This window comes from Bactrocera tryoni, chromosome 1 (genome assembly GCF_016617805.1).
Source record: "Bactrocera tryoni isolate S06 chromosome 1, CSIRO_BtryS06_freeze2, whole genome shotgun sequence".
NCBI classification, from domain to species: Eukaryota; Metazoa; Arthropoda; class Insecta; order Diptera; family Tephritidae; genus Bactrocera; species Bactrocera tryoni.
In genome coordinates, this window is record NC_052499.1 from 8500247 (window position 1) to 8524865 (window position 24619).

General features: G+C 34.6%; 4 protein-coding genes across 4 annotated transcripts; 2 read left to right on the forward strand and 2 right to left on the reverse strand.

Moving 5' to 3' along the window:
- Positions 1 to 495: 495 nt before the first annotated feature.
- LOC120782889 lies at positions 496 to 9222 on the forward strand. Its single transcript, XM_040115437.1, has 2 exons — positions 496 to 686; positions 8228 to 9222. Exons 1-2 carry the CDS (start codon positions 626 to 628, stop codon positions 8371 to 8373), a joined length of 207 nt encoding a protein of 68 aa, XP_039971371.1. The 5' UTR covers positions 496 to 625; the 3' UTR covers positions 8374 to 9222.
- An 8770-nt stretch (positions 9223 to 17992) lies between these two features.
- LOC120766277 (zinc finger protein 3-like) lies at positions 17993 to 19945 on the reverse strand. The gene is made up of 6 exons (XM_040091678.1): positions 19676 to 19945; positions 19251 to 19577; positions 18849 to 19195; positions 18640 to 18774; positions 18467 to 18577; positions 17993 to 18409 (listed from the first exon to the last, which is right to left on the reverse strand). Exons 1-6 carry the CDS (start codon positions 19811 to 19813, stop codon positions 18244 to 18246), a joined length of 1224 nt encoding a protein of 407 aa, XP_039947612.1. The 5' UTR covers positions 19814 to 19945; the 3' UTR covers positions 17993 to 18243.
- A 452-nt stretch (positions 19946 to 20397) lies between these two features.
- Positions 20398 to 22370, reverse strand: LOC120766751 (zinc finger protein 286A-like). The gene is made up of 6 exons (XM_040092423.1): positions 22141 to 22370; positions 21718 to 22083; positions 21019 to 21467; positions 20815 to 20949; positions 20642 to 20752; positions 20398 to 20587 (listed from the first exon to the last, which is right to left on the reverse strand). The coding sequence occupies exons 1-6, from the start codon at positions 22270 to 22272 to the stop codon at positions 20518 to 20520; spliced, it is 1263 nt and encodes a 420-aa protein (XP_039948357.1). The 5' UTR covers positions 22273 to 22370; the 3' UTR covers positions 20398 to 20517.
- A 198-nt stretch (positions 22371 to 22568) lies between these two features.
- On the forward strand, positions 22569 to 24610 carry LOC120770729 (transcription factor Ouib). Its single transcript, XM_040098318.1, has 5 exons — positions 22569 to 22813; positions 22870 to 23438; positions 23521 to 23655; positions 23714 to 23824; positions 23922 to 24610. Exons 1-5 carry the CDS (start codon positions 22661 to 22663, stop codon positions 24079 to 24081), a joined length of 1128 nt encoding a protein of 375 aa, XP_039954252.1. The 5' UTR covers positions 22569 to 22660; the 3' UTR covers positions 24082 to 24610.
- The last annotated feature ends 9 nt before the right edge of the window (positions 24611 to 24619 follow it).

Sequence of the window (24619 nt, forward strand, 5' to 3'; positions counted from 1 at the left end):
TATTTTATATGACTATCGCTGCCATGGAGTTCATTAATTTTCGTCTATTCTATCTATTTTCGACAGGCAAAGTCAAACCATCAGAAGAGGCAACAACAATTCACAAAGATCACAATAAAAGCGCTTGTTAGCTCATAATCAAGGAGAACCATATAAGTAGTTAAGAACATTTCCACGGAACAGCAGCAAAACAGAAACTAAGCAGCTAATACTAAGTGGGGAAGTTGCAAGCAGCAAAGGCGGTAAGAAGAGGGTGGCGCAAATATTTGCAAAGGCCACGGGGAGCACAACGCTTGGCAGCTCAGCATCGGTGAAAATAGCTTTCAACTACAGCAGCGCTGTCGACTTCTTAAAGGCACATTGTCAGCATAGTCTCGTCAATCACAACATAAGCACAAAGCCAACAACAACACAAACTATACATCTATTAACTACTGAGTGAGGCTAGAAACTAAACGCTCTTCTCATAGTTGTCAGCTGTCACCGTTGGCAAACAGAGGAGTCATAACCGTTAACTCGCCGGTCCGCTAACGCCTCTACTCTATAAATTCATTTGGCAGCATTGGCTTAGCCGCACACTACTCTGTTTCATTTCGTTTTTGGCCGTACGAAATATTGCACAAAAATGCCTGTGGGTGGGCGCACAGCCGGCAAATACGGATATTCCGACAGCAGTTACTACAGTGGTAAGTTCATAATTTTATTCAGGGCCAACAGCTCCATCCCACTTACATATGATACAGAGTCGTTTCTGTATAACACTGATGTATACATAAAGAAGAATGAATGTACATATGTATGTAGTTGGTGCTTTGACATATTTCCTTGTCACCGAGAGGCAGTGGGGTACCAGCGTATCGAAACAGGAGTGTGAACATTAAACTCTCAGCAGCATCAAACAAAAGCAGAAAGTACAAACAAAACAAGTAAGCAAGTAAGGAAGGGTAAAGGCTAAGTTTGGGAGTGACCGATCAATTCATATCTCTTGTAACTTGGAAGGATCAAAGCTGAGGAAATACCTTTCAGGTGTTCATTTATATTAAAAAAAAATTAGCACTGTAATATGGAAAGTAATTCTACGTACCAAATTTCTTTGAAATTGGTAAAGTAGGTCCGGAGATATGTGATTTCACATAAAGGTGGGCGACGGCACGTCTATTGTCCAGTTTTGACACTGGCTCTTACCAAGCCCTTTTATATCATCCTCAGTGTGAAATTTCATGTGTCTGGCTTATTTAGTTATTCCTTATCATTCGACTTCCCCTATTTTCACGTGTACGAGGGTTCATTCTCAAGTTTCATATCTCAATTTTTACTCAAGTTACAAATTGTACTTGTTCACAGACGGAAGGACGAGGGAACGAACACATAGTCAACCGAATCCTGATCATACATAAACATATATAACTACATATCTGTCTCCCTTAGTTTTAATTAACAGTTAAGTGAACCAAACTAATATACTCTGCAGCAAAATGTTGCAGTTGTATAAAAAATCAATGACTTCTGCGCAAAAGGGCTAAAATATGGTAGTAAACAAGCATGGAGAAATCTCAGCGCTTTGGGTTTAATACAAATGGCCAACATGCTCCCGCTGCTTATTCATACGCACATACGCCCACATGCTAGGAGAACAAAAGCGCATTGACAGTTGCTCAGTGACCGAATTCAATGAACCGAAAAAGTGCTAATGTTTCACGCTTTCGCCCAGCGCATTCACCATTTGACTTTTGTAGCATAAATTCACGCTCGTACCCACACTTACGATTCACTCTTATTATTCATTTACAATCATCAGTCTTTTCGTTTTCGTTTAACGCTCTCAATGACACGCGACAGATTATTTAATGCTCGCGTTGTTTGGCGAAGTGTGCGTGCAATAAAACCACTTCTGCTTGACCTTCATTACGGCTCCCCCCCCTAGCTATTTTCGACGAATTTCAAGCTTTGAACGCTCATTCATTTTTTGGTGCAAAGAGGACAATAAAAGATTTGACACCGGAATGGGGTCAATGCAAAACGTTTTTTCACTAGTAATGCCCCCACTTAATGGTATTTGAAATCATTATATTATGATATATAGAACTCGCAGATTAAAATAACATCTCAATGGATTTAAGAAATATATACAAATCATTAATTAACATTTCCTATTTTTTTCACGAGTTTTAACAACTTGATTTATTGAATATTTCCGATTTGCATATCGCAGTTTTTGGGATAAACGACGCAACTCCACTCTCTGTGTATTATAATTGAAATAAATTTGGAGCACAACTTTTCTGAAGGTCTGGAAAGTCGAACTCCACGTTCAATCCTCAATTTTCCGCCGAAAGTTAAAAACAAAAATTCCTTTTCTAGGTAGTCAGTGTATGTAAATCATACCCTGTGAGTTCCAAAACACTGTCCCCAATACTTTTTCGACAGATAGGAGTGTTCACTTTGATTTGCCGAGTAAAATGTAGTGTTTCAATTGTTTATTGATCTCAGTTGTGAATCAGAGGCTCCATGTTCTTTCGACAGTGACGAACCGACGCAGAAGCGTAAACCCTGCAGTGAAATGGTTTCACTATTCTTCTAGCTGTACGTACGCAGTAAGCAAATTGGACACCCATCTAGCTGACGACTTTCTCATGCCCAACAAATCCTGCATGAACCACGCAATCTTTTTGAGATGCTTACAGCCACAGATATTTCCTCGCGAACTTTCAATCGCTTTTCATGGCATGGTAGCTATTTTTGGGGACACCTGGGCGTGGCTAATCAAAAATCGACATGCAACCACGTTGAGATTCATTTAACCAATTTCTGATGATTGCCATTGAAGGAAAGAATCACCGTACACATATAGCAGCCATGCGGTCTTCGACTTCAATGAGAGATTTCCCTTTCTACTAGAATCGAATCGCCAAACTAAGTATATTGCTTCTAAACTTTTTTCTAAAATATGAGAACAAGCCGACTTTCGAATTTGATTAAACAAAACTGTGAATCAGTTGCGACTGAAATTTCGATATTATTACACGATAGTTACTTCGCCTTGGATATATTCCATATGTGAACTATACAAGAGAGGTATAACGTGACAGTTGCATCTGCTTGCAGGCATTTATAGTTAGCTTCAGATGTGCAGCACAAATACACGGAGGCGACTTGTACCAATTTATTTTTTTAATTTATTCTTAATGGCTCCCTTGTAAAGACTTTCATTACTCAGTAAATTTGAAAGACATAGTTCTATTGGCTGCGAGAACTTTTCTCTATTGTTTGCGCTCAATTTACAAGTGTCGCTGCATCTAAATGCACTTCATGGTAAATAGGAATGGTATATGCGTAAAAGTTCATATTTTATTTACCCATTTACTTATTTGAATTGTAATCTAAACGACAAAAGTTTAACACTTACATACCAAAATACATGCTGGCATTTCACCGATTACTACTGGTAAAAGAATGCAAGAACAAAGGTTAACGAAGTGACCGAAGTGGCTAAAATGGTCGAAGGTGTTGAAAGCAGATGAAGCGAAATACAAGCGCACTTAAACCCTGATATTGGGTACGTGCTAGTAATTTGCGATGTCGATTGCATGGCTTTGCAGAGTGGACTGAAGAGCGTCGAAACTGACAAGCTGAATGAATTTCAAGGGGAGTTTCGGTGACAGCCTCCAGCGCGCCATTCATTGATGAACGCCACCATGTGCTTTGCAAAAAATTCTTTTTCCCTAATTAATATATCTTGCAGGTGCATATGCATTATGAGTAAATAACGGGAATAAATATAAGTATATATGGAGTACATAATATATTTTAAAATTGAACCACTCATATTCATGGGACCTGAAACCTTATAGACAGACAAATTATTTCCAAAAAAACTGGACAAAAATATTAAGGACTATGATAACAAAGTATAAATAATATCATAGATATTTAGTACATGGTAGCGAATCCTTTGTTGTTCAAACAGCCTTCAAGCGCTTAGGCATGAAACTCACCAAGTTTTCGTATACTTCCAATTCAATAGAGTTCCATGCTTCTAATAACACATTCTTTAGCACATTCAGCGTGTTAAATTTGGTTGGTCGGCACTCTGTGCTGGCGTCCGTATAACTTTGAGGGAGTTATAGACCAACCAAGGTTTAGTAAGGCTCGAAGTGTTCTTGGGATCGTTGAGTTGATAGAAGACAAAGCTGTTTTCAATACCCAATTTTCCACAATTTGCTTCATATTTTCTTTTAAAACGTTAAGGCATCCAAACTTTTTCTGAATTTTATCTACAAAATACAATTACAACACTAGAGTACTGGACACTTAGCCCCAAACAATCACAGGGTTCTGTGAGATATTTCTACTGCGGTTTTGGTGTTTATCGGCTCGAATTTGTCTTTTTTAGGTTTGCGCCATACACATATCTTCCCGTCTTAACCATGTAAATTTAATTTAATAAAAACAAGAGAAAACGTTAATTTCGGCTGCACCGAAGCTAATATACCCTTCACAGGTTCGGAGATTATATTATTACCTTAAGCAGTAATATATGTCCAATTTCGTGAAGATACCACGTCAAATGCGAAAGTTTTCCACACAAGCCCTTGATTTTGATCGTTCGGTTTGTATGATAGCTATATGCTATAGTAAGTCGATCTGAACAATTTCTACCGATATTACATTATTTCTATGAGCAATAACTCATACCAAATTTCATGAAGATATATCGTTAAATGAGGAAGTTTCCCATGCAAGCATTTGATTCCGATCATTCAATTTGTATTGCAGCTATATGCTATAGTTAACCGATCTGAACAATTTCTTCGGAGTTTACACTGTTGTCTTGGAAAATACTATATACCAAATTTCGTGAATATATGTATCTTGTCAAATGTGAAAGTTTTCCCCACATGCATTTGATTCCGATCGTTCAGTTTGTATGACAGCTATATGTTATAGTGGTCCGATATCGGCCGTTCCGACAAATGAGCAGCTTCTTGAAGAGAAAATGAAGTTTGCATAATTTCAAAACGATATCTTAAAAACTGAGGGACTAGTTCGTATATATACAGACAGACAGACGGACGGACAGACAGACGGACATGGCTAAATCGACTCAGCTCGACATACTGATCATTTATATGTATATGTATATACTTTATAGGGTCTCCGACGATTCTTTCTGGGTGTTACAAACTTCGTGACAAACTTAATATACCCTGTTCAGGGTATAATAAATTTTAATAAAATCCAGTAAGAAAAAATAATTCTGCCATGTAATACTTGTATGTGAAGTATTACGTACAATGTTTAAGCAACAAAGGATGGTAAAGATCATTCTGGTTTCGTAAAGCAATTTTCAGTTCTTTTGAAGTTTTGAAGGACCTTGCTTAATGTCTTGTAATACACATCGCCCTTCTCGGTCATTTAACATCTTATTCTGCCTCCCTCTGCTTTTAACGACCAACCTTAACTCATCCACGTAACTTATAAATAATATCAAGAACTGTAAATTTGTTCATTCCGAAAAATTCAGCGATTTCTCTTACAGTTTTGCTTTCAAAATTGAGTTTTGTAATAAAGTGCCGAAGTTCTGAAGAGAATTGCATTGCGGTCGGAGCTTTTTTTGCAGTTTCTAGCTGCAAACTGACGATTTCTGTTCTTGATCTCAAATAAATGCAAGCACTTAATCACGAACGTTCTGTTTGTATGGCAGCTATATATAATATATAAAATTTCAGATCGATATCTCCAAAACTGAGGAGGCTAGTATGTTTGTATAGAAATGGACAGCCGAATATACAAACAGACATGACTAAATCGACTTAGCTAGTAGTCAGCCTAATCAATTAAATATATACTTATAGCGACTCTGATATTTCCTTTTGGATGTTACAAACATTGTGGCAAACTAAATATGCCCTGTACAGTAAAACATATACAAAACGTAATGCAAGAATCCCAACATTTGCAGCACATTCCGACAAAATAACGGTTGTTTACGTTCATATTGGCTTTTTTCCGATATTTGTTATATATGCTTTATATATAGTATATAGATATATTTCAATTTTATTGTCCGTGTGCATGACTTTTATACCCAAAGCGCTTACTGAAACTCCAATGCAAAGCGCTATGTTTGACAAGAGGTGGAAAATGCAATAAAGATTTTCGTGGAAAGCTATTTACAGGCAAATTTACACATGTCGATATACAAAAATATTAACAAAGGTTCGAGGGGTAGGCGCACATTATTTGCCATATTGATTATTATTTCTCCTTATATTACCATTTTTATAAATAAGGTTTTCGAGCTATTAAGTTTCGTATTTCATTAAATTCATGATGGGAGCGTTTGAGATTAAATTCAAGCATACTGTAGTGTCAGCAATTGGACCCGAAGTGGGTGTAAAAATTATCTGATACATATTAAATACTGTACGGAGAAAAGTATTTTAGATTAGTTAATGGAAAAAATATTTTTTGATTACAGAAAAGCTGCAGATAGTTCGGCTGAGCCAAATTTTTTTAAACAAAATGAAACAATCTAATTTTTTCTCATCGCAAATATCTAAAAACAATACTTGATGCTACCTGAAAATTGACGCAGGCGAAGCCGCGTAAGGCACATTGTGAAACATACTATTTAGTTTCTGCTACCAAAATTTTGATGTCAAACAGAGTTGACATGGATTGACAACCTAGATCTTAAACTTTGCTGCGCCTTACTTCATTTTTCTGAAAGTCAAAATTAGTGCGGCTATCATTGACGTACTGTAATCAATGCTTCTCGTTATCCGGATCCTAGACTCCAGATCAAATTTGAACCGAACTGTATAATAAATTTGCCTAAATTTTAACAATCTATTTTATGTTCGTGTGAAGTTTACAACGCCAAAGTTTTTTTCTGGTAAATTTTACCGTGGAAAAGCAGTTAGTAACCAGTTCATTAAAATTTTCTATTTCCAATGGAATAACAGAATTGTTTGAGTGTGTCTACTTTATCACGAACTCAAGTATTTGCGTGACATAAAACATCCTATGAAGATCATAAAGTCATCGAAAACTTGTCTCGTGGAGTCGTCCACAGGTGCGATAACATCGAAAAAATTAAAGAAACTGTGAGATAACAGAGGATCTCAAGATCTCTTATGTAGCAACTCAACCATATTGGTTAATATTTATATATTAATTATTTATTTCCATTCATAGCTTTTGAGGCAGGTGCCAGGTTATATTGACATTATATTTTTTCATATGTATGTATATGTATATAAGAGCGGGTAAAGCTCATCAAGATAGACATAGGGTTATACATATACAAATGAGCAGGTTGGAACAGGAGTTGAAATCCGGGTGACTCTCTGTCTGTCCGTCCGTCCGTGCAAATTGTAACTTGAGTAAAAATTGAGATATCTCGATGAAACTTGGGATGCGTGTTCTTTGCCAAAAAAAAAATATGAGTTCGTAAATGGGCGTATTCCTATCACTGCCACGTTTACAAAACCGCCATTTACCGAAAACCGAAAAAGTTCCATAAAAATCGCTGGCTTGAAACCGGTGTCCCCTAGCCAAAATTGTTCAGAATGATCCGTAGCACATTTCCCGTATACGCGATTTCTTCGTTTTTTTGGCTTTCTGTAAATCGACCCAACTCTATTGTATATACATAATTTAATTTAGGACCTCTATAGACGAGTTTATTTTATGGCTATAGCGGCGAACTTGAAAAAAACTTCCAATTGCTAATTATCCAGAGGTATTAATCTCTGAATATTTGGCATGAATCCTTTTTTCAAGGTGGTGGTATGATATTCGAAGAAATATTCCTAATCGAACTTGAAACTTAACTGAAAGATCAAAATTTCTGGTATGACTTCTTAATTTGTTAAGGGTATTCGAACTTCGTAGCAGCCAAAGTTAACATTTCTGCTTGTTTTATATTGACTTAAATTGGAAGAAATTGTAAAATAATTTCAACGCAATCTGAAAAAAGCATCATGATAGCAATCTTTCTCAAACGTTTCTAGAGCGGGACTAAGTGCGTATCTGCCAGATAATGACACATGGCGAGGAGAATGAGGGTATAGCGTTTCTTTAGTAAATGTAAATGCGTTCCTATCATAAACCGAATAAGAATAAAAACCGAACACACATAAGTGCTTTGAAGCTTGCATTAAATACTCAAATCAGATTATGCCATTTTCAATATTTTTCCACACTTACCTTCCTTTTACAGGCCATTCCTACAAAAGCATCAACGATGAAATTATTTGGGTGAGCATCGGCATGGGCGTCACTATAATTGTTCTAATCACCATAGCGCTGTGCTACATCGCTTACGAGAAATGCCACAAGAAACGTGAATACTACATTAATGCATAACGCGGTACCTTGGAGACGGTGAATTTTAATAGCAACTGGCAGCCAATTATGGAAGCGAACGGCATGCAGTGTCATGTGGCACGCAACACATGCAACGAAAGGCAATTTGCAAAGAAGATAGCCGAAAATTATGCACAACACAAAAGTGCGCGCGATATGGAGGTGCCGCCATAAATGCAGGAGATAAAAGTAGACCGTGCAGTGTAAAGCGAGTGTATCGAAAAAACAAAGTTAAGTTTGCACAAAATTGGCATAAGTAGAAGTGCCACCTACCGCCAACCACCAACCAACGACCGCAAACCGCTTGCTCCGTTGACTGCAATTGCACTTCGCACAACCACCTACACACACAAATACAACGTACACACACACATGCCACATGCACACATACGCATGTAGTAATAATTTGCGGTATATAGAGTTTGTATGATTCGCATTTCGTAATATCTACGCCAAAAAGCGCTAAATCCCCCACAAAATTACATTTTTCACACACACAGTTGCAAAGCGCAGGAAGCATTTGCGCTTGCAACCGGAAGCGCATAATGGCAATGGCTTAGCCATTTGCTTTACGCGGCTACTCTTATTCTGGTCATCATGAATGTATTTCCCCGCTCGTACAGGAACAGCAAGCCAATTCCCGTTGAGTTCGGGCAAAGCGTCCAAATATAGAGGACAACCATATAGCAGTCAACCATATAAAAATATTTACATTGTACTCTGTGCAACAATATTACTTAAGCGTATGTGTTTGCAATGGCAATTTAGAGAATTTATAAAAGAGGGTATGAGCTGCACAAGGTGAGCTTATAAGGAAATATAATACTCCCACATTTTAAAAAGCTTTAAATAAAATAAGGTAAGGCCTTTGAAAATTCGATTGAATTGAAATTACTTAAAATTAAATAAAAAAAAAACACGATGATATTTAAAAGACCTGAATACATTACTTTAAAGCTGAAATATTAGTAAACGAATTTTAATAGGAAATGTAGAAATCAACTTATACATACATATATATGACATTCTGTTTTAAACAAATAAAAAGTATTTACTGCATATAAATGTCAATGAAGTTCCAGCATGCAGGATTATATACTTAGTAATGTATTAAATTCAATATTAAATTTATGTTTCTAAAAACTATAACTATTAACTTGCTCTTAAGCCAACTATACGATTTTTTGGACTATGTGTGTGTATTTATCTTACGTGTAGTTATTTTATGAAAAATACTTTAAAACATTTTAAAAACATGAAGCGTATACTATACAATAATAATTATGAAAAAAAAACTTTAAAAATTATGTATAAGCATATTTTGACAGGACTTTTCCTAACTCATCTGCATAGTGTTATTAAGAAGTTTGTTTGCCTTCAACTATTTCACCTAACTACATAAGTATTTTACTAAAATATGTACAAGTATCAATTAACATAACGGTAAATGGGCTCACTTTCTTAGCTGTCCAAGCATTTAATAGACAGGAAACCAACTTCTTTCTAATTAATTATACAGTCAGAGTCAGTTAATGGTTACCAACAGATTTATTTAGAACAAGTGTGTTAAGGTTAAAACTTCGAAAGCATCTTATAACATTTTTTTCTTAATAATAGACACAAAATATGAAAAAATAGTTGAAATAATATGAAGCCTAACATTTAAAATTAAAAAAAATTAATCGCTCAAAAGATTTATGGTCTACTATAGACCACTACTAGACCAGTTTCAAAAATATGACTCAAGCGCTCAAATAATCCTTTATTATAATAACACTCCTCTACATTGATTCTGTTGCCTTAGATATAAGATCAATTTTGGATATAATGGTGCTTACAATTCATGAAACTATCAGAGATTTTATAAGATTTGCTCTCGTTTAGTTTTAAGTCCTACTTTACAATTTACATTACAAAAATTAAACAAAATAACAGAAATATTAATAATTTCATTTTTTTTTTAAATGACATTACATCGAAGTAAGCAGCGAGAAAAATGTCGAAAACATATGTTAAATTTTTATAAAACGCCTTTTATGAGCATTTCTTTCATAAATTTCCTGTTGACAAGCCAGCAGTAATCTGCCATCAATGGCGTTTCCCTCCTAGATCCTCGTGAAACCGCTTTCTCTGTTCCTCACTATAATTTCATTGATTAACTTGACACATATTTATTGTTCCTAGCGTCGGAAAGTTTGCCAGCATAGTTTTCAAAATTTTTTCATAATTTGGTGATTTATAGTAACCGAGGAAATTTTCGACTACTTGTCGAAACTTTATTTTCCGATACAGTCATAACCTTAATTAATTCTATATCTTTCATTAGGTGCAGTATTTGCTGATCATTAGATATTTCACATTTCAAATTTTCCTTACTAAGCTTCGGAATGTTTCTAAAAATGTACTTAAAACTTCACTGTTTTGAAAAATGGCGTGAACATTTCGAAATTGATTACGTATTAAATTTACTTAGCCCATTTTAAGAAAGTAACTTTTTCGTTAATATTTCATTTATCTGGACACTTGAAGACATCAAAATTGTGCTAAGTTCTTCTTTGTTGAGTTGTGTTATATTGTATATCCAAGAGCAATTATATGCCCATAATATCTAAACTCCAATTATGTATATTTCAATTTAACTTCGGTACTCTGTTTTGAATTTCTGCCCAGCCTATGCATTTCTTGGTGTTGTAACTTTACATCCAACGTTTGTAGCTCTCTAAACACCGAACTAAAAATATTTGGCTTTTAAAATGCCACCCTCGTACTGTGCGCAAAATTTTTATACACTATTTATGGTATATCAAACATGGAAATGTGTATAGAGAGACTAAGAAATTAATACTTTGTAAATTGTGTCAGCGAGTACCCATGAAAATTGGCTGATATTATAAGCATTACTAAAGTACCGTCATGGTGTAGAAGCCAAAAACGTTAAAACGAGAAAATAACAAATATTTAAAGTGATATTATAACCTATAACTACTATGTATTCGGAAATTTGAACTGTACTGTAGATACCTTATACACTAGCGCTGTTAAACTCACTTATAACCTTTTGATGTTTTTCCTGCAAAGGTTCCTCCTTAACACTGCTACTTTATACTTAGTCTCTACTTAAGTCTCAAGAAATGTGAACATAATTAGGCGTGGATATACAAGCATTACAATTTACTACTTGTATTTGTATGTTACAATGTGTGTTCGAGTAGCTGTAGCCATCGACTAGTATTTCATGTTACATACTGTAGATCTAGTATCATATTAATGACTGTCTTAGCTGCCTGCCACAAGCACTTAGAAACTGTAATATCTAGATGGACTATGAACTTCCTTGCATTAACACGCCAGATGAGTTAAACTAAAATCAAATATTCGCCAATAAAAACACTTCATTAGCACACACCAAAGTGGATCAAGAAAGCAAGGTTAGAAGAAGAAACTGTCTGAAGTGGAAAAAGTTAATTTAGTAAATGCAGACATATGTATGTACAAGTTTTAAATATAATATTATAAAGAGTCTACCAATAAGAACGACGTGATGTTGAAATTTTGTTGGCCAAAATGGGTTCATTTGGTTTTTTTTGTTATATTTCTTCTTTTGCTAAGTAGATAATGGTACACCATATATGATTTGAAAATAAAATGTCGACTCCACCTTGTTTACGCCAATTTTTCATGATCCGGTGCAGCACATCGGCTGGAACTCCGGCTATAGTGCGCTTTTCTTTTTCTTTGAGCTCTTCAAGTGTTAATGCTTGCTAAGTGTAAACCCTTGACTTAACATACATCCTGAGAAAATAATCTAGAGGCGTTAAATTGCATGATCTTGGTGGCCCTTTGACTGAGCCATTTCTCGAAGTTAACTAGTCGCCAAATTTTTCACACTATTTGCCCGTGAAACCTGAGGCGCCACAACGCCTTGTTGGAAATAGAGACCGTCCGCGTCGATTTCATCAAATTACTGGAAAAAATAACGCTCGCTATTGTTAGTGATGGCATTTCCTGTTTCATTTCGAAACACATAAGGTGCGATCATGATGTAGCATACCACAATCAACACTAAACAGTCCATTTTTAAGGATGCAATGGTGTTTCCTGAACCACACGCGGATTGGACTCATTTCAATGGCGATAATTTTGTTTGTTCACGAAACCTTTAAGCCAGAAATGTGCCCCAGAAATAGAAATGCATTTTTCGGAGCATAATAATCTTGAACAATTTCCAAGCGTTGGGAAATTCGTCGAAATGAAACATAACATCATGAAAATGCAAATCTTACTGAACAAACTGACAAAATTTGACAAAACCCCGTAAAAAAACATGGCCGTCAGTTGTTGTCGAAACCACGTCATACCCATTGGCAGACGCTGTATATATTAACATACATATATTTAATTTGAACGCATAAGAGCGCGGATGAAATAAACGATATATGTAATACTCGTATAGCGTAGCGTAGTAGAGTACAATCGTCACCGTTGTCCGTTGTCAGGCAGTCCTCTAAGGATGTTAGTAACATTAAACCAAGTCGGAAAGAAGAATGGAACTCAATATAGAAAATGACGTTGAAAGGCAAACGGAAACAATGTTGCTCTTAATGTAATCAGCTTAATATCTAACGGTGGAGCTGCGTGCGTGATTTGGTATATGTAGGCACATATGTTGGTATTAGTATTGTCAAGTACGTAATGAGCTGCGGAAATCAGTATTGACATCATTAGCTACCAACACCAGAAAATGCAAAGCTCACTTTACCCAAAAAAGCCTGTCATACGTTCATAGACGCCTCTTAGATTGACATTTACCAGAGCAAATTGTTTGTTGCCAAGTGCAACCGTTATTTTTTGCATTAAAGTATAGAATTACAACTTTTTATCTCATTTCACTTTTAAAGTGTTTTGTACTCTGTCATTCAGCTTAACTTACTTGTTAACTGGCAACGGCTTCTGGTATGATAATACTTATATATGGAATATCAGAGTTATTTTGAGTCGACTGCTTGATTCTTCTTGTGTTTTCAGTAATTTCTTGTGAAATCTTATTTTAAAAAAGTGTGAATGTCATTTATGCATTTTTGCGAATTAGGCGCAGATTTGAGGAAACTTTTTATCTTAGATAATGCTCACATTCCGAAATACATCGTCAATATTCAAGGAAAATTGTGCAATCGCATGTAAAAAGTACGGTCGGCTTCATCGAAGCTATAATACCTTAAACAGATGCATTTTATGTTTCATAAAGGGTATAAAAGGATCTTCATATTGTTTTTGATCGGTCAGTTTGTATGACAGCTATAGTATATGCCACAGGGGTGCAATCGGAAAAAAATGTTCGAATATTGTAATGTTGCCTATAACAAATATCCGTACAAAATTTTTTGAAGTGGATTTGCAAATAAAAAAGTTTTCCATATAAAGACTGGATTTGTTTGACAGCTATATGCTATAGTACTCCGATCTGAACAATTTATTCGAATATTATTGCGTTGCCTTTGCCAACAATCTATGCCAAGTTTCGTGATGATATCTTGTCAAACAATTTTTTTTTTCATGCAAGAATTTGATTTTGAGCCAACAGTTTGTATGGCAGCTGTATGATATAGTGGTCCGATATCGGAGGTTCCGATAAATCTGTAGCTTCTTGGGAAGAAAAGGGAGCGCAAAAAAAATTCAGATCGATATTTCAAAAACGGAGGCACTAGTTCGCATATATGTAAATCGACTAACAGAGGGATATAGCTCAATCAACGCAGCTCGTCATGCCGATCATTATTGTACAAAGTTTGTCCGGAAAGTAATAGGACTGAGTCGATTTAAAAAAATATTGAACTAACCGTTACAATCCCTTAAAAACTTTCAAAATAGGATCCTTCTGCGCCGATGCAGTGCTGCCAGCACGATTTCCAATCATTGAAGGTGGCACGAGGTGCATGCTGCTTGGATCCCCTCTGTCATCTCAAAATGCTTGCTTTTCATCGGGATCATACTCAAAGATCCATGATTCGTCACCTGTGATTACGTAATTCAAAAATTGGGGGTCATTTTCACACATTTTAAAATTTTCTTGGCACACTTCCACTCGCCGCAGTTTCTGGTCGTCAGTGAGCACTTTTGGGACCAACTTCGCTCACACCTTGTGCATGTTCTAGTACTCCGTCACAATGTCATGAACCGCAGATTTTGATAAATTTAACATCTGGGCAATTAAACGAATACTTAGTCGACGGTCTGAGTTCAAAACTTTGCGCAGACGAGTCACATTGTCAGTGTTTGTCGACGTCGCAGGTCTCCCAGCACGGTCTTCATCAGCGATCTCTTCTCGGTCCTCCAAAAAACAAGCAAAATGACATTGAGACATATGACAAGAAAAAAATGCACGCCATTGGCAGGGCGAGCCATGAGTATCTGCGCTTTCGATGTGCATCTCCGCAGCTCCATTTGGATACATATGGTACATACATATGTGCAAGCTCTTATATTCGATTTATAGCCAAAGAACAATATTTTGCGACAAAGTCAAGCGTTAAAGCACACATCCGCACACATACACACAAGCATATGTGAAGACAATATCGCTGAATCAACCATTATATTGAATGTAAAGTGTGCCACTGTGCGGCATCTCACATATGTATGTACAACTTTACTCTGGTCAATCACGCCGAGCATACTGATATGCCCCGATGATTGCACATATAAACAAACAGACAGTTGACCTGATGTGACTGCACATCCGTATTTTACAGCCCCATCCATGGGTTTGGACATGTGCACACAAATTTACACTCAAATATGGAAACAGTGGGTGGATGCATCAGCAAAAAAATAATAGTAAAATAGTGAAAATTGCAACATCTTATGAGCTTCGAAAAAGCGTCCACAGTAAACTTTCAACGTACGTAATGCTACTGGCGCACTAACACATGCACTCATGCGAGGTGTACACAGTTTAAGAGTTAATATACACTTATGAATTTCAAACATTTTGCATTTATATCAAATGTACATATTTATATTTGAGAACTTTGACCGAAAATTTGAAGTTGGCCTGCAAATTGTTTCGAAAATGCGAGCGTATTTGTAATTACTTTTAATCTTAGTGTAATCGCCTTCCAAAATTTTAAACGCGTTTTTCTCGAAACACTGCTTGCCGAATCGGTGAGCAAAATTTCTCCGAAACGACTGGATCCGATCAACTTGCAATTTGGGGTTTAACCAGAAAAATCTTCCTCGCCGTCAGACACCGCGTATTTCTGCGATATTCTTGGAGATCGGCTACGGTATTAAGGGTATCCAGAATTTTTATAAATAAATCCCCAATTATTAAAGTACATTAAGACGGTATTCTAGTCTAGAAATAAATAAGAAAAATTTGTATTTTTTATATCTTCAAAATTCAACTGTTCAAGATCTGCAAAGGATCAAAATTTCAAATTGTTATCGAATATATAGGAATTTTGAGGACCCATTATCCAAACTGATTCGACTGGGACGCGAAATTTTAAACGCGTTTTACTCAAAACTGTATTTTTCTTAGTCGTCATTTCATGGGAAAATGACTTTTCCGTAGAACCAGATATGGCGAAAATAATCTAGATTAATATTTTTTTTTGGTTTCAGACTGTTAAAATCGGTTCATCAGCTGCTACTTTTTGAAATTTATAGCTTTTTTAAAAAAAATATTTATTGCCTCTTTGTACGACAATTAAAAAATTACCTAAAATTCAACTAGGACTGCAATACCCCCTTAAATATTGTAACTGCACATTTTTTTTTATTTTTTAAATTAAATGTCTTTCCAAAAAAGTCACAAATAATCCGCGCTCTTTTTTCACCTGCAAATGTAAATAACTCCTTAATTTCCTCTAGTAGAGAGCAGTTTCCGTCTTTTCCTACACATTTTGTCTTTGGCTATTTGTCTAAACATTTTTAAGCACCATAACCAACTCTTCGCAGAAGTCCAAATATTTAGAGCTTTTTCGAAGTCAATTTGAGCCAACAAATTAACGGTTTAGGGAGTTTATTAAAAAATCACCGAAAATTTCTTAGACAACTTTAAGCCAGCGTTTACTTATTTACCAAACACATATGTATGTATGTATAATTATTAATAACTGTAATAATTATAACGAATTATATATACATATTAAACTTTGATGTATGTATGTTTCCGTAGCCACCAACACACACATACATACTCGTCTAATTGTAGGCATTTACAAATAAATATCATTGTAAAACAACAAACATAAATACATACAAGTGAAGCTAATAAAAGCGTATTAAAAATGGTAGTTTATATTGTATTATCTTATCGCGCACATACATACATACATATGTGTCGTATACACTTCCATTTGATTGATGAAGAAAACTTAACTAATGTATTACTTTATATACACGTATTATACATATATACTTATATATAAGTATAAGAATTTCGATAGCAGTAATACATAAAAGTCCATAAGCAAACAATCACACGCACACAAATAAAAATATATGTATATTTACTAAATGAAACATAAAAACTATGAAACTATAATATTTCTGTATATTTCCTAAAATATAATATATTGATATAATAAATGTGTTCGCATGAAATTTGTTTATTACAAAATAAAGCCCGTTTGATTTACATTTTATTAAAATTATTTAAGTAAAAAAATTTAAATGTATGCTTCGGCAATATGTTTGACTAGTTTGGCATCCCGTTTCCATGAGAGTCGGGTCTACGTAACCGAAACGGACTCGGGGTTTTTATCCGGTTAAGGACTGTCAACTCGGCAGAACTCTGCCGCTACAACAAAACCGGCAAAGAACTGTCAATTCGGTGGCATTCCTCGAAATTACTGCAGAAATATATCGCTACAACAACAACAACTGCTACTACTACTACTTCTGCATAAAAATCGTTACCAATACCAAATACCTTCCTTAACTCAACATAAGCCTATATAGAATTTTTTATATATAAATATTATTATATGAATTCTATTACAAATTATTTCTTAATTTAATTAACTAATGTAACTCTCAATATATATTTGTATGTTTTTTCTGACAAAGTGTATTCATTTATAACAAATAAAAAAAATCAGAAACACTTTTAACAGATTTAGAGAAGAAGAAAAGTATAAGTTTTCTGACTACCGAGTCTATGCCCTATAATAGTTCCATATACCTGTTCATAAATATCTACATATGTATGTATGTTATTAATCAATTATATACTCGAGTATGTATTTAGTACTAATCTCATTGAACATAATTACGTTTATTACTATATATAAAAAGAATTTTTTAAATATATACATATGTCAATAAAAATAAAAAATATGTTTATGGCAGAGTTAATATGTGTGTATGTATAGTTTTATTATTTCTCTAAATAAAACTAATTAACAAAACAAACCAAGTGTTATTCTTAACACCACTGCAGCGAAATCTAGAAACATCTGTTGCTCCTCCGCCTCCTCCCACCACATTACAAAAGTAGAACTTGAAGCAATTACAATAGCCCGACTAAACTAGTAGGTTCACCTTAACACTTATTTATTATTTTACGGAGTATTTTTTCTAAATTTCCATTTTTAAGAATGAAGAAGGAATTAGCTACATGATTTTTAGTATTTTCAATGTTTATTCAAGGGCTTATATTAAATCAAATAGTCATAAATGCCTACTACATAAATTTTTACAAATATGTCTGAGGTCTAACATTGGTTTTTACATTCAGCACTTTACTAAACAAGTAAATAAAGAGTTGAATTTTATAGGTGCTTATTTAGTTTAAATATAACTTTCCATTTATTGCATAAACGTAATAAAGATCCGGTATATTTATTAAAAATAAAGGTTGGTATTTTATATTTCTAGGATCTGTGTGGTAGCAGTTACTACTTCATGATAATTTTCTAATGTTTCCACTTCTATCGGCTCAATTTTCACTCCAACGCCTTTTCGCTCATGTGTCATTTTGTGATTCCGCAGTTTGTAAGCTTGTTGAAAGCCTTTACCACAAATATCACATCTGCATAAATAAACAATTAAAAACCTGTAGCAAAATATGTACAAATGTAAAACTTACACATGCGGCTTTTCTCCCGTGTGTATCATCTTGTGAAATTTCAAAGTGTTTGTGTATGTAAAGGATTTACCACAAACATCGCACACATATGGCCTTTCATTCGTATGAATTCTATTTATAAAATAAATATACATTATATTAATAATAATTAAGACTACTTAAGAACAATATACCGATGATGTTTATTGCGAGTGGAAAGGTCAGCAAAAGCTGCTGGACAATAACTGCATTTATATGGCCGATTTCCGGTGTGAGTATTCATATGCCGCGTTAATTGCTGTGTCTGTGCGAAGCAGTGTCCACAAATCCTGTAGTAATTTTGTGTTTTATAAATACAACCATAATATTTACTTGAAAATTTTACATATTTATTAATACTTACTCGCACTCATGCGGTTTGATACCCTTATGTAATTTTATATGTTCAGTAAGGCGTCCTTGCGATGGATAGATGTTTCCACAAATATCACAAATATATGATGTAGGTTTGACTTTTTTCGGTTTGGGTCCTCGCTTTGCCGGCGATGTCTTCTCTTTCTTAATTAAATCTCGATTTACTGTTTGTTTGGATGATACTACAGCACCTTTCTTCAAATTCTTTGGCGGTCGTCCTCTACCTCGCTTAGGTGCTGCTTCTTTCATTGGTACATAATCTTCATCCGAATACTGGAATTCATAATTAATATCTTCTAAGTACTCGGCACCGTCAGAAAGCGCTGAGCCTGACCGCTATAAGTATTAAAATCATTATAAATCCTCCACGATTAATTTAGTTTCTACTTACATCAATTGTGTCGAACTCTTCGAAAATCTCCGCATCTTCTTCAATTGGCTCATAAATATCTAGAACTTCAGTTTCCTCCGGATCCGATAGTTCCTGCTTAATGTCAGCAAGATCAGGCTCAACTTTCAAAGCTTCTACTTCCTCCACCTCAATGGGTAAATATTCCGTTACTTCTTCCTCAACCTGAGTATCTACTACAGCTGGTGCTATAAATCTACTAAGGTGTTTATGTGAACGCTGGCAGGTAACACGAAACTTATATGCCACACGCAAATATTTTATACATTTGCAACATATTTTATCCGGATAATGGTCAAAACGTTTAATCTGCATTGAAATATATTTAATTGTAGTATTATCACAAAAAAAAAACAATACGGCAGAGCTATTTAGTAGAAATCACTATGTGCGCGGCAAATACTTACTGGTACTCCGCCACACTCCAAAATCATTTGCGTCATGTCTTTTTCGTCATCCCTATCAAATATAGTCGTCATCACTTCTTCGGGTTGCTTTAAACAAACCCTGCACACAATCCATTTTTCGTTTAAACTAGATTTCATGTTTTGATATTTACTATTTTGATCCTTGGTTGTGCCAATGCACCCAATATATCTTTTGTTTTTAAGAAAATGTTACAATACGAGAACGCTGTGACGCGATGCCAGTCTGCTTGGTCTGCTTTTCCACACTTTGGCTCACGAAGGCTGCAGATGTCAATCTTCGAAACATTTCGGGTACAGTTGGCAGCGCATATACAGGGTTGATTGAGAAGGAAAAGGTATTACAAAAAATTTTACTAAAAAGCCTCAAACTACAGTACTCTATTATAAATGTTATAAAAATTTTATTTGTCGTAATTATTTTTTCGTTCTATTGCATAATACAGGAAATATGTGCCGTTTATACATTCATAATTTTATGTAGGTTGCTACAAAATGCAACTCTGAAACTATTTGCACTTATTCATATAAAAACTCGGTTAAATATGTATGTTTGTCATTTTTAACAATTCGTACAAAGAAATTGTAAAATTAAAAGTAACCAACAAAATTCAAATCGGAAAAACTGAATAATTTGTTGCAATACTAATTCCACTCACAAATATGCATATAAAGTAGTTCCAAATAGATAAAAAGAAAACACATTTGAAAAATAAACATGAATTTATTAATAACATTTCTTTTATCACCAACGATAGGCATAGAAAAAAAACTTAACAAATAATTTTGTTGTATATGTATGTATGTACATGATATTTCTTCCATTAAAAATGGGTGCGCTCATGGGTTCTCCTGTGATGTGATTGAGTAAATTTTTTTCCACAGTATTTACAGCTAAAAAAATTTAATAATTTCAGCGTATACAAAAAATTACTCTAGTGTGCTTACTTGTATGGTTTCTCTCCTGTATGAGACATAACATGAACCTTGAGTACGTTCGAATAAGAAAATGCTTTACCGCAGGTCTCGCAAATGTACGGCCGCTCCTGTGTGTGAATCCTATTTAAAGTATTATATAATATATTTAAAAATTATTTGTATATAAACGTCACTCAACATACCGTTGATGCTTAATACAAGTAGATGGATCCGCAAAACTAGCTTCACAAAACTTGCATTTGAAAGGTCGGTTACCAGTGTGCGAATTCATATGACGAGCCAATTGGGGAGTTTGAGAAAATCGCTTATGACAAATTCTAAAAAACAAATATAAATGTAAGTGCTTAAAATAAGCTAATACATGTATAGGAATGTTTTGTACTTACTCGCATTCATGCGGTTTTTCTTTGGTGTGTATCCTTAGGTGTAATGTTAATTTAGACTTTTCATTATAAACATTACCACAAAAACTACAAATAAAATTATTTGTCGTTTTCTTTGTGGAATTTCTTTCGTTTTCAGTTTTATTTCTCGGCGTAGTTTTCGTTGCATTAGTAATTTTTTTACGGCCTCGTATTACTGGAGTTTTTAAGGAAACAATTTTAGTACTCACTTGAAAATCACATTCAACTGCTTCACTAACTTTATGCTGATATTTTTTAAACTTTTGTGTCGACTCCTCACTTAAGAGATTTTCAATATGATCTTCGGAACTAAGAGTTTCTTCTTCCTTAAATTCTTCGTATTGTGCGTTGGTGTAATATACCAGTTCATCAGAATGTTCTGTATTCCCATCTTCTAAAAAATCCATTCCATCACCTTCAATTTCAACAAACTAAAAAGTAAGAATTGAATACATATATGTATATACATTTTATATAAGTTTATAGCAAAATATTTTACAAAACGCGGTTAAATTTGGCGAAAATATAGAAATGAATATCAATTTCTTAAAATATAAGTAAAAATAACGGTCGATTGGATGATCTTCCTTTAGGAAATTTGGCAACGCTTAATTTTCTATCAATCTCGATGGCAACGCCACGTTTAAATTTGTTTACATGGAATGCTCAGCATATACAAACCTCGGCCTCATTCGAGTCTAATATGTTATCATCAGCTACATCACAATCCTCCGAAAAGCCTTCTATAACTTCAAACACAAAGTTATTATCATCGCCTCCAGCTTGGCTTGGCTCATCAACTACTACCAAAGATTTTTCACATTTTGTTTTTTCAGACCGATGTTTGCTAGAACTATTTTTATTCAAAATCTCCATAAATTCATCGGCCTTATCTCCAGGCTCTTTTAGATTGCGTTCAGTAAATTGATGCAATTCCTGCCATTGTTTGACTGAGTGTTGGCAAAGCTTTCGAAACTTTTCTGCTGCTTTTAGCAATAAAAGGCATCTATTACATATTCGATCTGACCAATGTTTTAATTCATTCATCTAAAATAAAAGATAGTTATATGGGAGTGTTTCTAAACTACTGTCAATAATACACACTGCGATGGAACCATAGTCAGCTATTTGTTCAGCAAGATTAGACTCCCCGTCAAATATAGCACTCATTTCATTTTCCGATGTTTTCAAGCAGATCCGGCAAACGATCCATTTACTTACAGAACGTTCATTCATTGTTTTTACTATTCAAAGAGCTCACAAAATATTTTATTTAAAAGACTCGTTTTTAATAATATAGTTGGCAATGAAGTATGCTGTTTCTTCGTTGCCAAAGTCTGTTTGGCATACTATCACCAAACTGTTCTCAGTTCGAATGAGTTTTTGTAACAAAGTGTTGTATTTTTTGGTATGTTTTCGAAAAATCTAATTTTTTCATTACCACTTATATGGAAAATAAAATTGTCACCAAAATTACAAATCTGTTTGGTAACACTGTCACGCATTCTGACGTTCTCTGTTGTTGGTGTCTCAATGTTTACAATAATTTAATATTAGAAAGAACTTACAATATTTTTTATCACATTAATAGTATATATTAATTGCAATTTATTGAAAATAAGTTATGATGGATGTTAAGTTGGAAGTTGATACATTGTCAATGTGTCGTATATGCCTTCAAAATAGCGAAGAAGGTGAAGAAATGGCGTCTATTTTCGACCAAGATGCCGATTCAATTTGTCTGTACGAAAAAATTGAGAGTTGTGGTGGCATAAAGGCAAATTATAAATATATATGAAATATCTTACATTTTTCAAGATCTTTTTTTAACAGATTCTCACCGAACCGGAACTTCCAACCCGTATTTGCACAAAATGTAATGGCTTCCTTACAATAGCACATAAGTTTCGTATAATATGCAAAAACTCTGACGATTATTTGCGTGAATTTGTTTGCAAATCTTCTGATGATTGCGAAGATGAGGACAATAATTCAGAGTACACCATGGAGTACAGTCCAAAAACATCAGTTACACAAAATCTGCAGCAAACGAGTCAAAATAACGACGAGACGCAAGCTATTGATTATGAAGAAGTAGCAGTGTATTCAGAAATTTGGTTGCAGGATGGAGACAATGAAGACGATCTAATTGTTGAAGATCACGGAGATGGTTCCCAGCATTTCCAAAACCCTCAAAACCAGAATACAAACCCCAGCCCTTCAAGGAAAACATTAGGTATATCGTCGGACGGTGCGGCTGTTATACGTGTAAGAAATGACAGACAAGTAAATAAAGAAAAACAAATTCACATATGTGACATATGTGGTAATGTGTATCCGCGTAAGTATGCGCTAGAGGCGCATATGAGGCGACATCGTAATGAACGACCATATGAATGCGAGTAAGTAAGATTTACCAAACATAACAGTTGTATTTATCGCATAAATTTTTTTAAACGAAAAACATATCTTGATTGGTCGCAGAATCTGTTCGCAATCATTTCATCTAAATTTCCAACTAACGCGGCATATACGCAAACATACTGGTGTGCGGCCGTATGCGTGCCAGTATTGCAAAAGGACTTTTGCTGATCGATCCACAATGCTTAAGCATGAGAGGTACAGTTCCATTTGTTAATTATTTTATCGACAATAAACTTGTAACATATCTGAATAGGATTCATCGCAATGAGAGGCCTTATACATGCGACGTTTGTGGGAAAAGCTTTACCTATTCCAGTGTTCTAAAAGTACATACGCTAACACACACGGGAGAAAAACCTTTTACGTATGTAATTACTCATGACTAATATTTATATGTTAATTAGATACTAAGTATTTAAAGTTTTGTTTTTACTACAATGTATATTATTTACCAAATCTAGATGTGGCATTTGCGGTAAAAGATTTTCTCGTGCTCATCACCTGCGAGCGCATTTGGAAACGCTGTTGCATCAGAGTGATCCTCGTTCAAAAATACTGCTCAAGCAAATCAAGCGTGAAGAAGGTCTGGGAAACGTATGTGAAGATTTATTAAATGCGTAATAAAGACTTGTCATGACATTAACATTGGCTACAAAGTGTAGAGATTATATCCTGTGAAACATTTGATTTTTCGAAGTTAAACCATGGCAAAATGTAAATCTGTCCCATAAGAAGATGTGGGTATAACTTCTGTCTGTTTGTAAAACTAAATTTTTTTTAAATTGTACCATCCGATCATTTTTAAAGTAGCTAGTACGATTGGGTTATACCTGCGAATTTGTTTTTTTACAGTTAAGCTAAATATTAAAATAACAGTAAAAGTGATTATATGAATGTTGGCATAAAAGATCACACTTTTTTCACGTTTTGTGAAATATTTTTCTTAATCATAGTCAACTAGCAGCGAAAATAATTACATTTTTTACATTACACACAGAATATATAATTTTATTGTATCAAATATACAGAAATTCATTGGCGAAACTTTGTGATAGACTTTGTTGTTAAAAGTGCAAAACAGTAATAATTTTCCATTGCGTTATGCTTCTAGAATGTAGAAAAATCAAATGTAATAAACATCCCAATTAAGTTTATTTTT